Genomic DNA, 17,250 nt, shown 5'->3' with positions numbered 1-17,250 from the left:
CTGCTCAGAACCAAGTTCTCAACATCCCAGAGAATAAGGAGCAACTTATTCTGATCATTGTAGAAGCTTGTGTGACTGAAGCCACAATTCCTGGAGGATACCAGAGCAAACTTTTTGTTACTGGCCAGGACCCTACCCCCACTGAGATATCAGCAGGTGGCAATGTGGCATCACTATATCAATACAGGATCTAAAGACCCATGAGGAGGCAGATGAAATAGTCGTGGCACAGGCTATCTATGCAGCAACCGAGGAGGGAAAGCGTGTTGGAGTTGTTGCAGATGACACTGATGTCTACATTATGCTGCTGTATCACTATTACAGCCAATCAATCACTACCCCCATGACATTAATTCCGACATGCCAAGAAAGAGCCCTCATTGGCATAGGAGCTATAGTCAAATAAATTAACTTGGAGAACTATGCCTCAAACTATTACCAGCTCATGCTGTGACTGGATGCGACCAAGTTCCAATGCACCATGGAATAAGCATGGGGGAAAACTGTTCAAGGTGCCAAGTCACATCAATGACCGGTGCTAGGGTGAAGGCATCGGTGGCAAAGACAGGGAGAAAGACAAGACCAAAGTTCTGCTCTCCCTCCAGCTCAAGCCAGGCCCTTTACCATTGAATAGCAGACAACCTGCACCAGACTGTATCATGAAAGATAGTGTATTGTGCATGTGCAGCAGAAAACCCTTGTAAAACCAAGGTATGTGATTGCGCATCAGCCAGTCTGGCTTGCACAATATTGCACAATATTTTGCAAATGTCAAGGGAGATATGTCTGCAACAATGAGAAATCAAAGCAACTCCAAGTCAAATATTCTGATGAGGAAGAAGTCGATGTCTAACCGTCATACAAGTTGGACTGCAAGTTGCACGCATTAACTTTACTAGAGAAAGGTTTATTCTCTATTAGCATACTGTATTAGGCCATTGATTGTCTTATTATGCTAATTGTGCAAAATTCACACTATATTTTTTGCAACGTTTAATTTCATACACTAGGCCTATGGATTAAATTTAAATAATAACATTTTATAGAAAGCTACATTTCTGAGCCAAAGAAAATTCCAGTAGTGTATTTTTGTAATACAGAGGTATGGTCACATATAACCCACATATAACCCTCTATAAAAATAATTGCTCAATGCTGACAGCCGGTCAGCAGGTGGTTTCATGAATGTATTTACATAGACAATATTTTAGGCCAATAAAAAAAACTGTAAACCAAATTTCATACCCCACCTCAGGGGCTGCCAGACTAATGTAGGCTATGTCCACCAACCACATTGACAAATGCATCTGAGTGCATTTCAGTCATTCTGCAACTCCCCCTTAAAGCTGATTAGAAGGTTCCTTCCTAATCCTCCGACAGATTAATGTCTATATCATGCACAGCACAGTAAACTACATTCAGAATTAAAAAGCCTAGCAGAAATGAATCTGAAGTAAACCATAAACTGTCAAATAATGTATGCTCCAACTCCCACAGCTGTCTGGAGTAGCCTTGCATGGATCAAGACTATTATAGATGTATTTTATCGATTTTGATATTTGCATCATAGATATGCAAATATAAAAATGGATCAAATACATCTATAATAGCCTTGATCCAAGGCTATGTCTAGAGCTGACATGGATGTTAGTGCTACTGTAAACAGTGGCATAGACCAGCGCTGCCATATTTTGTGAGAGAAACAAGCAACCAGGTTTGATTGGTTGGTGTACTTTATGTGTGAGCTTGTAGATCTGGAATATTTGGAATATTTTTTTAAACATTCTAACAACACAAATGCTCCGTTGGACACAAAACATTTTCATGAAAATGTGTGAAAGCACTGATTTAAAATAATAATTTAAAACATTGGAAGCAAGCCTAAATAAGCAACTTAAGTACACTTTAGAAACAAGGCCAAAAAACGTAACCTGCAGCTACCATTTTTACAAGCAACTTTACAGAAAAAGAAGCCCAAAGTCGCTTATAATAAGCAAACATGGCAACACTGGCGTAGACTAGACTAGAGTAGACCTTTAACTCTATGGAGTAATCAGTAGACCTATATTATAACTCTATCTATGATATTATACCTCTATGGAGTAGACTCGTGCTACTCTGCTTTTTGTCGCTCTTTTTGCCCCCTGGTGGCAGCATTCGGAGCTCAGTTTAGGCATAATCATAATAGTTAAAAAATAAGGGCATAATAGTTTCATAGATAATGTAAAACATTATTGTAAAGCTAAATTGTTTATACAAATTTGACAGCACATGATTTAAAAAAAGACACATATTCTAACTAATGAGTATTTTCACCAATCACCAATCATTTTCACATTTCACACATATATCCTCATTTCCAGGGTTGCCATGTCCGCTTATTATGAGCGACTTTGGGCTTATTTTTCCTGTAAAGGAAAATATTTGCTGTAAATATTTATAGTTGCGGGCTTGATTGATTGATTGATTGATTGATGTACTTTATTTAGTAAGACATGAGAACAGCAGTACATGGAAGTACAAATTCACAATGCAAGGTCTAACTGGAAGACTCATTAAGCACTGAGGTTGTTTAAGATGAGATCCCCATGCACACAAATCATGATGAAATGCTTGCGGCAGGTTGCGTTTTTTTGGGCTTGTTTCTAAAGTATAGTTGCTTATTTGGTCTTGCTGTTGCTTCCTAGTTCCTAATGTTGTTTAAACAAGCGCTTCTCAAACATGTTTGCATTATGTTTAAAGGGCGAAGGGCTCGCTTCTTTTGGGCTTGTTTTCACAGACCTGGTTGCTTGTTTCTCTCGCAAAACCTGGCAACACCGGTCGTTTCTCACTACGTTGAATACATGCGCCGACGTTTTACCACGTGGGAAGGATTGTGCGGACGTAAACAACTGCGTCGATGTCTGTTCATGTCTGAAGAATCTTGTTCTCATCTGCTTCTTTTTTATAACTGATAGATATTCAAGAATAAGCGATAGATCTTTTTTAGAAGAGAAGAGCCGACGTGTCGTTTATAAGCGTGTTTTTTCTAGACCATGCCCCACGACCCCGATCCTCCTCCGGCTAAAAGGTTCAAGCCGGGGTCTGCTTTCTTCCGTCTCGATAGGAACAAGCCTGGGATGCTGCTGCCCAGGAAGGGAAACAATGGATCCACTCCCATAGAAATCCAGCGAAAGAACCTTCCGATCCACCAGGCAAAGTCCCAGCTGTTGAACCAACTCAGACAACTTCACAATGCTGTCCTGATAGGTAACGTCCGTCCATCCATCATTCATGGCAGTCTAAAACATTAGCCATGGTTCACACGACGCTCGTCTGACAGTCATGTTTCAGGGCTATCTAAAGCAGTGGTTCTCAAACATTTTCATGTCAAGGACCCCCAAATTGACACTTATTAGCCCGCGGACCCCCATTTCAAAAGATAAGCCAGGGACCCCCATAAGAGAAGATTTTTTACGGCTCTAGCAGTGATTCTCAACCATTTTAATTTCAAGGACCCCCAGTTTGACATGCATTAGGCTACAGACCCCCATTTAATGGCATTTCTATCACTTGGATTGGATCGCAATTTATATTGTAACATCTATGTCAATTTAACTCTGAGAGTGTACAAATGGAACCAAATGGACCCGTACACTCAGAGCTACAGACCCATAAGGGTCCATTTGGTGCCTAAACTATCATTTAGCTGGGGACCCCCTGGAACTCCCTCAAGTACCCCTGGGGGTCCCCGGACCCCACTTTGAGAACCAATGATCTAAAACATTAACATCTGCCAGTGTTGGAAAAAGTACTACATTTTTTAAATTAAGTAAAAGTATCAATACTGCAGTGTAGAAATACTCTGTTTCAAGTAAAAGTCTTAAAAATGTACTTGGGTAAAAGTATTGGCATCAAAATATACAAAAGTAAAAATACTCAGTATGCAGAATATCCCGTTTCACAAGGTATATGTATATAGTATTAAAATCTTTTGAAAATAGTAGATCTACAAGGTATAAGTACTCGTGATCAGGTGATCGATTGTGTTATTTTTGTGTTATCCTTTTAGCACCATTGTAATATTGCTTTAGCCACGATACAATCTCTATATTTAAGGTACTGTTAAGTGATATTTTTAGTTTAAAATAAAAACGTTTTTGTTGAAACTTAAAAAGTGAAAGTTCTGATAATAGCTAGTCATTAGACCGTTTGTTCAGTAACATGGGTCTCCCCTGTCTCCAGCTCTTTAGTAAACAGAAAATACATTTTCAGGTGGCACACCAATTTTCCAGCTTCAGTTTGATAGTTTTCCAAATTTCCACATTTCCACATTTGTCTATTTTTTGTTTCATCACTTCCAATTCCACCTGTTCGTTTACACACACACACACACACACACACACACACACACACACACACACACACACACACACACACACACACACACACACACACACACACACACACTCACTTCATCTTGCATCAGAACTGTTTGCTAATAGAGCTTTTATTCTGTTTTACATCAGGTGAGACTGGCTCTGGAAAGACCACTCAGGTCCCACAGTATGTGTATGAAGCTGGCATCGGGAGACAAGGCATTATTGCTGTCACTCAGCCCCGTCGTGTGGCTGCAATCTCACTGGCAGGGAGGGTGGCAGAGGAGAAGAGGACTCAGCTTGGAAAGCTGGTGTGTAAACCTCCACATTCACACATTTCAATTAAAGGAATAAAAGGATCAAGCATGATTTTGTCATCATTAAACTGGAGATCTTGTCAGATCTTGACAAATCCGCATTAAATCAATAACCTTGTCTTCAGGTTGGCTACACAGTGCGTTTTGAGGATGTCACCTCTTCTGAGACAAAGATCAAGTTCATGACAGATGGCATGCTTTTGCGTGAGGCCATTGGAGACCCCTTGCTGCTGCGCTATACAGTGGTGGTCCTAGATGAAGCCCATGAGCGCACTGTGCACACAGATGTCCTTTTTGGTGTAGTAAAGACTGCTCAGCGCAAGCGTAGAGAACTTAATAAGTTCCCTTTGAAGGTAGGAGACCTCTGAACATTTGTGTAAACTTTGATTATAGTTATTCACTTGTGCTTATGAGTTTTTGACTGTGGGAGTTTCGTGGGACTTTTTGATGATTGGTTTGTCCATCGCTTCCTGGCCGGCTCGTTATTACAGTCATGATTTATATTTAGATCATTTGTTCTTGTTATTGCTACTAGTCCACATCTCCAGTGTAGGCCTTACAAACCTCTTGTTGTGATCTCCCATATTGCTAAGGCTATTTGTTTGTTCTCTGTAAACACTACAGGTTATAGTGATGTCAGCCACCATGGATGTGGATTTGTTCTCTGAATACTTCAATAAGTCTCCTGTGTTGTACCTGGAGGGGAGGCAGCATCCCATTCAGATCTACTACACCAAGCAGCCTCAGTCAGACTACCTCCAGGCTGCACTGGTCTCTGTGTTCCAGATCCACCAGGTAAGCTAAGCTTCAACCTGTAATCAAAGTAAAGTTCACTTAATAACGTAATACTATCTTTTAAATGCAAATGCTAGACAAACAGTTGAAGGATTTTATAAAATGCAATATTAGGGGGTTGAAAGAGAAGCGCTACGATTAAGGCAAAATATTACTATTGATTACTGACACCTGGTCTATAATCGTACACAATATTGGAACCCTTTTTGGAGAATTATCTAATATGCTGGCTCGTTATAAACATAATATTGTTTTTATGACTAAATAACCTAACATTTGGGTTAATGGGTTTATTATGTTAGTGATTCATTAAAAAACTGTTGAAAATACAGTAGTATTACTACCATTAATTATTTTGGTGGTCATAAAACTGACTGATTCATTTGTCAGTGACTACGCTGCTCTACAGAAAAGCATCACAGCAGTTTTATGCAATCAATCTATAATAATCTATAGCCATGGTGTCTGTTGGGGTCTGCGTGCAGGAAGCACCTTCGTCTCATGACATCTTAGTCTTCATGACGGGCCAGGAGGAGATTGAGGCTCTTGCCAGAACATGCAGGGACATCGCCAAGCACCTGCCTGACAGCTGCGGCCCCATGATGGTTATCCCATTATATGCCTCTCTGCCCCCAGCACAGCAGCTCAGGGTCTTCCAGCCTACACCCAAGGTAACGGTGAAACTTGAGGCTTGATTTGTACTTAGTTGCTCGCGGGTGTCACACATCGCAAAATAGGCGATCTACAAGCTCACAATGCATTGTGAGCTTGTAGATGATAATGCAGATTTGCTGATAGCATTGTATAATGGGGCTTTAAAACGGTACAGAACATTTTGGATTATGTAAAACACTTAATATTGTCTTGCACACTAACGTTAAGTTACAGAAATGCCTTACATTTATCTATAGAATTTTAATGAATGCCTTTTATGTTTTTACCATTGTCCTTTTTACTCTTTGACAGGGTTGTAGGAAGGTTATCCTCTCGACCAACATTGCAGAGACGTCAGTCACAATCTCTGGCATCAAATATGTCATAGATACCGGGATGGTGAAAGCAAAACACTTCAATCCTGGTTAGATCATTTACTGTTCACTTCACACACACATACACCCACACTGGTATCCATTGTTTTGCTAAACCTTTACATTAACTTTGCAACCACTTGCCTAACACCTTGACCCAATACTCGCTATGGTTGGACCCTCTTAATAAACCAGGGGAGTTATCTTAAGTAAGAGATAATGCATGATGAGGTGGTCTCATATGGAAAATGATACCCTAATTTCCTATTTTGAATCTATTGTCATTTTTATAATTATAATTTTTGTGGTTATTCTTTGATAATAATTGTGAAATGTTTTAATAGACATTTCATGTATATTACAAAATTATGAAATGGTATATATATGGTGCTGCGGTCAGTTTGCTCTGAATGGATTGTGATTGTGCATGTTCTATGTGGCTTCCAGACAGTGGCCTGGAGGTGCTAGCAGTGCAGCGGGTATCCAAAGCTCAGGCATGGCAGCGAGCGGGCAGGGCTGGCAGAGAGGAGTCAGGCTCCTGCTACCGTCTCTACACTGAGGGCGAGTTTGACAACCTCACACCTATGACTGTGCCAGAGATCCAGAGGTAGAGTTGTTGTGTCTCAGGACCACGCTATGTCTTATGCCTGTGCTTTAGCTCTACAGGCAAATATACAACAGCAGGTCTCAAGACTGCTTTGTTTAATGGGGTCATGGGGACAAAAGAGTATGTTTGCTGACTCAAAGATGACTTATTGATTCAACGCATCAACACTTCCTTTTCACTTGGAAATAACATTATTTTGGTGGGTTAACATGTCGCATGAGACCTTGTCGCTGAAGCACAAATACGGCTTTTTAGAGGAATCTGACTCTCTTAAATGGTTGATTTATTTAGACCAACATAAGTGAAAGCCCTGCTGATCTGTTCTCTTTTTCTGTGTATATTTGTTCATATTCTGCAGATGCAATTTATCCAGTGTGATGCTACAACTCATGGCCTTGGGGGTTCCAGATGTGATGAATTTTGATTTTATGTCCAAGCCTTTCCCTGGTAAGGTGTTATCTATTATAAATCACCATAAGTCTTCAAATGGATAATCTAATTGTGGTGGTAACTTGTAATGGGTATCATTATGATCTCAGAGGCCATCCGTTCTGCTATGGAGCAGTTGGAACTGCTGGGAGCTGTGGTGAGGAAGGAGGAACGCGTCTCCCTCACTGCCTTGGGCAAGAGGATGGCTAGCTTCCCTCTAGAGCCTAGATTTTCCAAGGTAATTACATTATATACATGTATTTACATCAAAAGTACACCAACTTATTTGTAACTACTGCTCTTTGATCCTGGTATGTCAGACTTTTAAAACATTATTCTCAAAGATTGAATATTAAGCATCTTTCGCCATACAGTAGATGCTTATAATGGGGGAGAAAATGTACTATACCAAAGTCTCTTTAAGTCAGTTCACTTGGGGAAACATCTTGCCCCCGAGCAGTACAAGATAAAACTTCTATCGCTTCAAAGAGGAGCCATCTATATCTAAAGTTCTGACATCCATATTGTCATTTACATTACATATGTATGAACATGGGCGGCTAGTACATAACACAGAGTAAAATATTTGTTAAAAGTACACCGTTTTAGAATAACATCCTTTTCCCACTTACTGATGCTTATACACATGCGCTATCCACCACCTCATGAAATGATGAGATTAACAGCATTCAATACAAGTCTGTGACTGGTAAATGTGCTGCCAGATTTGCTGATAGGATTGTTATACATTGTTGGTGCCGCCATACTTCTGTAAGTCTTACACATTTTAAAAAGTACTCCTTTTTGAGGAACACACAGATACATTGAATCCCCTTAAAGTTTTTATTCCTGTGGTATGGTCTGAACAATTAATGAATACGCAATTACAGCTTTATTTATTTATTTGATCCGAACATTGCACATTGATGAACACAAGACGGGTGTGTGTAATACACATGAGCAAGTGTAAATATGCCTTATTTAGCGAAAGCTACTTTCCATCCGTAGTTCCCAAAACCCCCATTAGTGTGGGCTTTATCTAATCAATCTGATATATAAACTGAACTAAAATACAAAACAAGTTCAGTCTGCACTGGGATATGTTACTGTACAGTACCAGAAATAGTTCTGTGTGCCTAGTATCATGATCGTATGCATCAAATTATAATTTTGCAAACTATTCTGACACCAAATGAATACCTATCCATCTTATTCTCTTTGTTCCTCAGACGATACTGTTGTCCCCAGACTTCTCCTGTTCCGAGGAGATCTTGAGCATTGTGTCTCTGCTGTCAGTGGACACAGTGCTGTACAACCCCCCAGCCCGTCGCGAGGAGGTCCTTGCTGTACGAAGGAAGTTTGCCTCCAGTGAAGGAGATCACATGACACTCCTCAACATATACAGAGCTTTTAAAAAAGTCGGCGCCAACAAGGTACGCGGTAATGACTTATTATGGAAATAATACACATAGTGGCCATCATTTATCAATACAACGTAGAAATCAGCTTAAATTCGAGCCAAGGAATCGGCGTACGCCCACGCCAACGTCCACGTGTGATTTATCAAGCAATCGTATACAGCCAATCCCAGCGTACAAATCGGCTGAGGCTTTCATAAATCTGACTGCTGAAACCGACCATCATTTAAATAACACGCCCTTAAATATTCTCAAAACGCCCTGACTTTACGACATGATGAACCGGAATACGACCAAACAAAGTATGGAAAGCCAATAGACGGTATGCGCGTGACATCATCGTACCCGGATGTTATGCGGGAACGCCTAAAAAGTGGCAAAAAAATACTTTCTGGCCTTGACAGCCCATGCATCAAAACAAATACATTAACAACGTTAAACTCGCCAACATGGCAGCTGTACGGAAAGCTTGAATTATCCTCTTTCTATCTGCAAAGTTTTTGTTTCATAAAAATCCAATGTAGACATGTTATGAGCTACTTTCTGTCAATATATTCCATACAGAAGGGGCACGGTGACGCAGTCGGTAGCGCTGTCGCCTCACAGCTAGAAGGTCCTGGGTTCGATTCCCGCCAGGGATGCTGTGGGTGCTGGGGGCGTGTCTTCTCCTCCGCGTCATCAGCGGAGTGTTGGCGAAAGGGCCTACTCTGTGTGGAGTTTGCATGTTCTCCCCGTGTCTCCTAGGGTAGTTAATACCCTCACAAAAACATGTAGTAATCCTGGTCACTATAGAGCGTGCCAACGCGTCGTCACCACGGGGGGGGGGGGGGGCGTGGCATAGTAGCGCAGACATGTTTTTTTGGGCAATGTTAAGTCAACCTGGTTTGTACCCCTCAAAGATGTCCGCTGCTACCAAAAGACACTTATTGACGCCCCCTTCAGGATTTTTGGCACGCTCTATACTTCCTCCCCCTGGTCAGCCGGGGCGCCTGATGGAGGGGAAGGGAACTGGTTGGAATAACGTGTTCCTTCCACGCGTTACGTCCAACCAGGGAAACTCCCCCCTGTCAGGTGACAAGAAGGTCAGTTGGCTCTCATGCATTGAAGGAGGCATGAGCTCGGCCCTGGCCTCTAGGCTGGTGGGGGGAGTGTAGTGCCCAGGATCACTTAGCAAATTGGCCCCGGGTAAAAAAAAAAGGGTTACAAAATCGAGGGATACAAATTATAAGGAAAAAAAAGAAAAATTCCATACAGGTGATTATTTTTCTAAGTGTCAGAGGTTGGAAGCGCTCGTTTTCAATAACGCAACATCATGCTGCTCAATGTTTTGCCACTCAGTCTAGATGAGGGGGCGTGTCCCAGTAGAAAAGTGACGCATGTGCAAATTCTCTAGAAAGAGTTTCCCCCGTCCGCCTCGCTGCCTGACATGTCCGCGTCTGACTACACACACACACACACACACACACACGCCCCTATACTACTTGCAAGCCCAACTGCATGTGCATTTTGGCAAACTGGAAACTGCAGTGCGACCCCCCGTTCGCTTGTTAAATGCCGTTGAATATAGCATGTCTCGTCAAAAATGCAGGGGAAATCCAGGGAGGTGAGAAAAAGATGAATGTATGTCCATGTATGCCTTTATAAAATGTTATATTTTCACAGGGATTATTTATTAGTGTGTTAGATATACATTTTGGAGGGGAGCTGTGTCCACATTCATTCATTCATTCATTCATTCAAGATTTATTTATTCTCGAAATTAAACTGAGTAATTAAACTCATTTGCAGTGTCGTCGAGTAATACAATACAGTGCAAATTCAACAACATCACAGTTTAAAAATACATTACATCTGGGAATTAGAAACGAAAAAGGCATACAGTACATGTGAGATATAAAAACAATTACAAAAATAAATCAAGACAGCATTTTTCAGAGTTCTAAAAACAATTACACATTGTGGTGACCTGTTTGGTCACCAGAGTTCTAAAACGACTGAAGGGTACTAGAGTGGTTAATTTCAATGTAGTCTGCAAGTCATTCCATGTGGTAGGACCACAGAAGCTAAAAGCAGATCTACCAAATTCAGAGTTGACCTTGGGCACCTTAAATGTGAGAAAACATTACACACGAACGAGTGTGATAGGGTCCAGTCGGGGCCCATTCCAAAAATGATGAGTTGTAGCTAGGACAATCTCCAAGTATGGCTTTATATGCTTGTCAAATTGTTAGACAATGCTTCTCCGCATGTCTACGATGGAACAAACTGGTTCAGCCAAAGTCTACACGTCCTCAGACCAGTTGGAGATCTGAGCGGCCCGTAGGCTCAAGTCAAAGTTACGATAAAATGATAAATCCTGAAAGTGGCGGCGATCTCTGCGTTTTTTTGTCTGTGCAACTTTGATAAATGAGGGCCAATGTGTATCACCTAAACGAAAAGACAGTTTGGAAATATTGTCGGTCTTATCAATGTCATGCAGCCCTAGTCCTTTTTATGCTTCTTGATACAGGAGTGGTGCCGGGAGAATTTTGTAAACAGCAGGAACATGAGTCTAGTGAGAGAGGTTCGAGCCCAGCTCAAAGACATCTGCATTAAGGTACATAACCACAAATACTATTATGTTCTGTATATAAAAACTAAAAGCCAAGAATTTCCCTTTTGCAGCTGATGCTTTGTCTCAAATGTTTTGCCCTTTTAAGGATCATAGTTTTGCAAACATCAATTTCCCGAAAGCACATTAAAAACATTGCCACCGTACACAGTATTGTTACCTTTTTATTGTAAGTTGTAAAAATGGCTTAATTATGACCTGTTATGAGCCCTCGCAAACAAAGCACTTTTTATTTATTTAGCATAAAAGGTGAAAGTTTTTACTCAAACACTGATTTACAGCAGTTCACTTATTTTCTTCTTTGGGTTTCGTAGCTGAATCTGAAGCTCGAGTCGTGCGGGACAGATTCTGGAAATGTTCGCCGCTGCTTGGCACACGGGATGTTTGTCAATGCTGCAGAGCTCCAACCTGACGGCAGCTACATCGCCCTTGACACGCACCAGCCCGTGGCCATCCACCCATCCTCTGTTCTCTTCCAGGCCAAGCCAGCATACGTGGTCTTCAATGAACTGCTGCACACATCTCGCTGCTACATGCGAGACCTTTGTTTGGTGGATGCTGATTGGCTGATGGATGCAGCACCAGAGTACTTTTGCCGCAAACTCCGCCCTACCAAAAGCTAACCAATAGAGAAACAGGACTACTGTGGAGCAAATCTCCGCCAAGAGAACTGCCTCTCTTGAGCCAGTGCAAATAAATCCTGAAGAATAAAGTAAAGACGACTTTTGTCTCACCACTCTCTTCTAAGCTGTATGACAGTACAGAAACTGTTGTGTGCCAGAGCAAAACAACATATCACTGGATGTTTACAGTGGTAGATTTGAATGGTTTCCACTACCTCCTAATTGACAAGCAGCTGGCATGTGTTGCCTGAGCAAAAATGTTCATTAACTGGGCCTCACATACTCAAATTTATCTGGACTGTAATTCACATTTAAAACATGCACTGTCTGTCTTCCCTGTTGCCACATAACACTCAACACAGTATGTTCTACTTCAGGTTTCACATTATTTTCTTGCCTTTTTTTCTACAATTTGCATGTTTTTAATCCCAGTGATTACTTAAAAGGGGCATGGCACAGTTTCCCTAAAATGTTATGGTATTGTCTGGGCTGATTTAATTATCTGATCATAATTTGAAGACTAGTGCAATACCATTGCCTATGACCTCAGCCTGCCATCTTTGATATCAATAGTACTTTGATGTCAGCACATGAAGGCCTGTCTGTGTTGTCAGTACTGTGGCATCAGTCATCACCGTATTTGGGCAAAAGTGCTTGCACACACAGAATCCTGGATTTCTAGAAAGATAGATAGATGAAAGGTTGGCATGGCTGTGGAGTTTGAAACCTACTGAGACTCAACTGCGAATAATGTGCTCCCATGCAAAAAAGGCAATGTCTCCCAGGAAAATGCAAAGTTTCCATTCCAATAGTATGAGTAACGGTGATTTGTGTCTTAACTGATATGTACGTATTACAGATATTACAGATATTACAGATCATTACAGCATCTGTTATTGAAATCAAAAATGACATGGGATACATAATGGTGTCAATATCATATTTATTCTAGGAAGACATATACGGATATATGTTAACATGTAACGTGAGATAAAGGTAGGGTAAGTGATATTTCTTTGTGAAATAGCTTTATAGTCTGATATTACTCATTGCTGTGTAGAGTGTTTGTTCAGTAACTCTACAGCTCTTTGTTAAAAGAAAATGCTTTTTCAGGTGGGGATACCACTTTTATCCAATCAGGAGAGAGAACTCTCACAGTATACAGGTGAGATTGGAAGTGATGACGCAAAGAAATGAGCAAACAAAATTAGAACTGGAACGCTATTAAATTGAAGCTGATGAATGGGTACTCTCTTCCAATTGGCTGAAATAGAGACAGGGAGAGCCTTGTTACTGAACAAACACTATAGCAATGATTACTATCAGAATATAGTTCTTTAAACTTTTAACAAAAGTTTTTATAACAAATACATATCACTTACTCTACCTTAAGTTGGCTTTAACAATTATATCATTTAATTAATTTTCCACATAATTACATATCACCACTTCATCACATGCATGTGAAAAACTGTAGTATGCCTTAACAACATTCACTTCACATTAAATACAATCTCAAATCATTACTATTATCATAATGGGTTCTAAAGTACCCTGTTATAGTATGTTGCACAAACCCCTATTCAACCTCTATACATACTGACAACAGTGTATGCTATGCATGGAGATTATAGTTCTAGATATGAATACTCTGGTTTCTAATACATCGTAGATTGCAAATCACACTTTGTAGAAGGACATAGAATGGAAGTTTTTCTTGTATTTTTTTATACTGGACTCAGGATTGTACAATGATTGCCTGAGTAAGCTGGGAAACATTCATTTCTGGAAACTAATTTCAGAATTTCAGAACACCAAATTTATCTGGGGTTGTCACAAATGGTTTGTAGTTTTTGAATCTTTTGTGGGTCGTACAACCTATATGCTTATTTGGCTTTTGTTATTTTGTTATATATAAAGGAAATATACATTTTAAAACTAGGTTACACTTTAAATGATTCGGTAGGGAAATAAAATGTAAATTAAATGCGTTACTTGCAATTGGATGCTTATGATAAATATGCTTTTAAGGCCATATCTATTAGTATTTATAACTTCTAGTGTTGCTACAAGATGTGTATGGGAATGGTAGATTCAAGCAATGCAGGATTCAGACCAGGGTTTAAGAACGGCATGTGAATTTTCAAACAGATTTTGACAGCATGTTCAGTTTCATAGTTCTAATGAAAATAAAAACCTGTTGTACTAAATCAAACATTAAGTGTGTCTGGATTTAGTCAAAAACAGCTTCACCCACTGTGCTTTATTTATATTTTTAAACTATGCAACTTGAGGAAATATTTTGCAAGGTAGAAGTTAGAACCTTGAAATGTAAATGTGGCATCTCTCACTTTATTTGTAAAAAGAGGGGACACACTTTTCTTTAAGGCAGACTATATTATACGATTCCAAAATGGGATTATGTAAGGAGTTGTAACAGTGTTTCTTTTTGTTATAGATCCCTATAATTAAACTAATGCTCTGCTGAAAAGCACACATCAAAAACCACCCACAGCAGTAAGAGATACATTGACAGCTGTTTATTGCATATTATACAACATCAATTAACTATATTGATCAGCTTTGTAGGGAACTTCTAGCAAGGCATTGGATTTGCATAATTACGTTGGTTTTGACATTTAATCCATTATTTCTGTTCTTGTCAGAGTGGTTCAATATTACAGTTGGGGAAAAGGTAACACCTGAAACCAGGATGAAGAAGGTGTGAATAATAAGGAGCTTTCGTACAAAATCTACCACTTGTGGTGGAATAAAATGGCCCAACATTACCACCTGTGGTAATGCAATTCAAAAGATTTTAACACATTGTATACATATACCTTGTGAATGGGACATTCTGCATAATGAGTAATTTCTACTTTTGTTACTTTAAGTACATTTTGATACCAATACTTTTGAACTTTTACTCAAGTACATTTTGAATTCCAGACTTTTACTTGCAATATTTCTGCTAAAAAAATAACTTGTGATGTTCTTAATGTGTCACAGTCTGAATATACCATACAGTTTGAATGTATCATATAAATAGTGATATATTTACATGTTCTTTTTTACAAATATGTATCATTGTAGCGGCCCCCACCGAAAGATGGTCAAGACTTGAACTGATGATTATGAATTTATTAAAATCCAAAGACCACCGTAAGAACTGACAAGACAGTACAAAAACACAAACAAAAATACTCTGTTAGTTTCACACATTTTGTGAAAGAACAACAATACCATAACATTAGTTCAAATAAGCTACAAATGTAAATAACCAAAACTGTACTGAAAGTACTTTTTAACATGGCTTTTACCATCAGTCAGCATTGCTGTAATTACTTTTAGAATGAACTAAGACAAATATGACTTCAAAATCATCACTTCTAATGAACTCGTTTTCCTTATTTTTAGCAGTTGTTTTTAACTCAATAAAACATAATGAAATGCCTTTTTATAACATTTTTAAGTGCATATAATGACATGAAATAATGACGTTTTTTAACCAAAGTGCATGAAATACTGTAACATCAAATACCTTCCTTTGCAATTCAAAATGCAAACCTTTCAATGTCAACACCTTTTACAGAAAGAGTAGCAAACTAAACTCTGGTCTAGTTAGTTATCACTATCCTTAGCACCATATACCTTTGTTGCAGAAAAACTTTTCTTTCATTTAATGTCCATCAATATACCGTATGCTGAACAGCATGTAAACAAAACAAGCAATGCATTTTTAGCAAAGACCTGTCCTTTTATAACCAAAAAACCCTGTGTTGTTTTGTATGCAGTAAGCACAGTCCATGGCTACTAACCTTATGCCTCTTCGGGGGGTGCTAAAACTATAATTGATCATCTCAAAAGATAAACAATATGCGATCTTTTTGCAGCTAGGAACAGCACATGCGTCTCCACACTGCTGTTGTGTCAAAACTGTCTCTCTGCGCAACGCGCAGGTAGTAACGTCGTCCAAAAGTATTTTCAAAGTAAAAGCATTTGGCTCAAAACACAAAATAAAAGGATACCAACTTAAAGCATTATCTGTTCACCCAGGATATATAATATTTTAGTGCAAAACGTATTTGGGTTCTTTACACTCCCACCAAAATTATGAATGTTTTCAAAGGATAAACCATTAATAATTTTCACACAAATAACAATAGTGTCCTTTCACTGTGCTGGGTTTACTGTGGACCAGATGATTGGGCTTGAGGGTGAGTGGTTGTAGGCCGTCAGGACTGTTCAAGTTGTCGCCAGGGAGAGGTCCACGGTGGGCCATCACCATGGCTTTGCAGAAGCATCGTTGAATCTGCCATGAGTAGTGGTAGAATGGTCTTTATTTGGTGCTCCCACACGTCACCTGTATGACTAGAGTGGGGGGCGTTCAAGCCTTTTCCTTGGTGCCTTTTGGGGATGACCTTTGGGTGCTTGAATGAGTCAGGGAGTGATGCCTGGAGGAGTCTTCCTCCCACCTTGAGGATACCGCCTGTGTCTAGAAAGACATCAACGTGGTGCGGTTTGTTGCACTGTGGTAACTGCTTTCCTTTATTGAATTTCAGTAGACTTTCTATCTCATGTGCTTGACTTTGCAGATCTTTGACTATGACCTTTTCAGTGTTTTCCCATTTACTCACAGGTTCTGCGATCTCTGTTTTCGTGGCCAGAGCCCTTTTTGCTTCTGGATCTCTGATGGTCAAAACTGGAATTGCAGTTTTGGGGGTAAGTATTTCTTTTTTAGGGGAACAGGGGAATGTGGGAATAGTGCACTCTGTGTAGAACTTCCGTCGAATGTGACCGACTTCATCAAGCCTTTTATTATCAGGTAAGTGTGGCCGTTGTTTGAATGCTGGAGGCATCTCATAATGTCCCTGTTCCTTTTTCCTTATGCTGTCTTTGAGTGTGCAGAGAGCAATGAGAGCCTCTTGTGTCTTGACATCTCCTTTGGTATCCTTAAAGTCTGACTCCCAGGCACTCATCACATCCATAGCTGTCACTGGAGGGAGTTCCTTTACAATTACTCTGTGACACAGACTGAAGGATGCACCATCAGGGCATGGGGTT

At 39.9% G+C, this 17,250-nt stretch overlaps 1 protein-coding gene across 1 annotated transcript; it reads left to right on the top strand.

Annotated features, from left to right (window-relative positions):
- The first annotated feature begins 2,873 nt into the window (after positions 1–2,873).
- On the top strand, positions 2,874–14,372 carry dhx33 (DEAH (Asp-Glu-Ala-His) box polypeptide 33). Its single transcript, XM_084074614.1, has 12 exons — positions 2,874–3,249; positions 4,509–4,669; positions 4,801–5,028; positions 5,300–5,470; positions 5,956–6,141; positions 6,437–6,548; positions 6,946–7,105; positions 7,464–7,552; positions 7,645–7,772; positions 8,764–8,967; positions 11,462–11,548; positions 11,878–14,372. Exons 1-12 carry the CDS (start codon positions 3,036–3,038, stop codon positions 12,184–12,186), a joined length of 2,049 nt encoding a protein of 682 aa, XP_083930740.1. The 5' UTR covers positions 2,874–3,035; the 3' UTR covers positions 12,187–14,372.
- Positions 14,373–17,250: the final 2,878 nt, after the last annotated feature.

Source organism: Gymnoscopelus microlampas (assembly GCF_963454915.1).
Source record: "Gymnoscopelus microlampas genome assembly, chromosome: 12".
Classification (NCBI taxonomy): domain Eukaryota; kingdom Metazoa; phylum Chordata; class Actinopteri; order Myctophiformes; family Myctophidae; genus Gymnoscopelus; species Gymnoscopelus microlampas.
The sequence above is the reverse complement of the archived record's forward strand: the minus strand, read 5'-3'. Positions and strand labels throughout refer to the sequence as shown.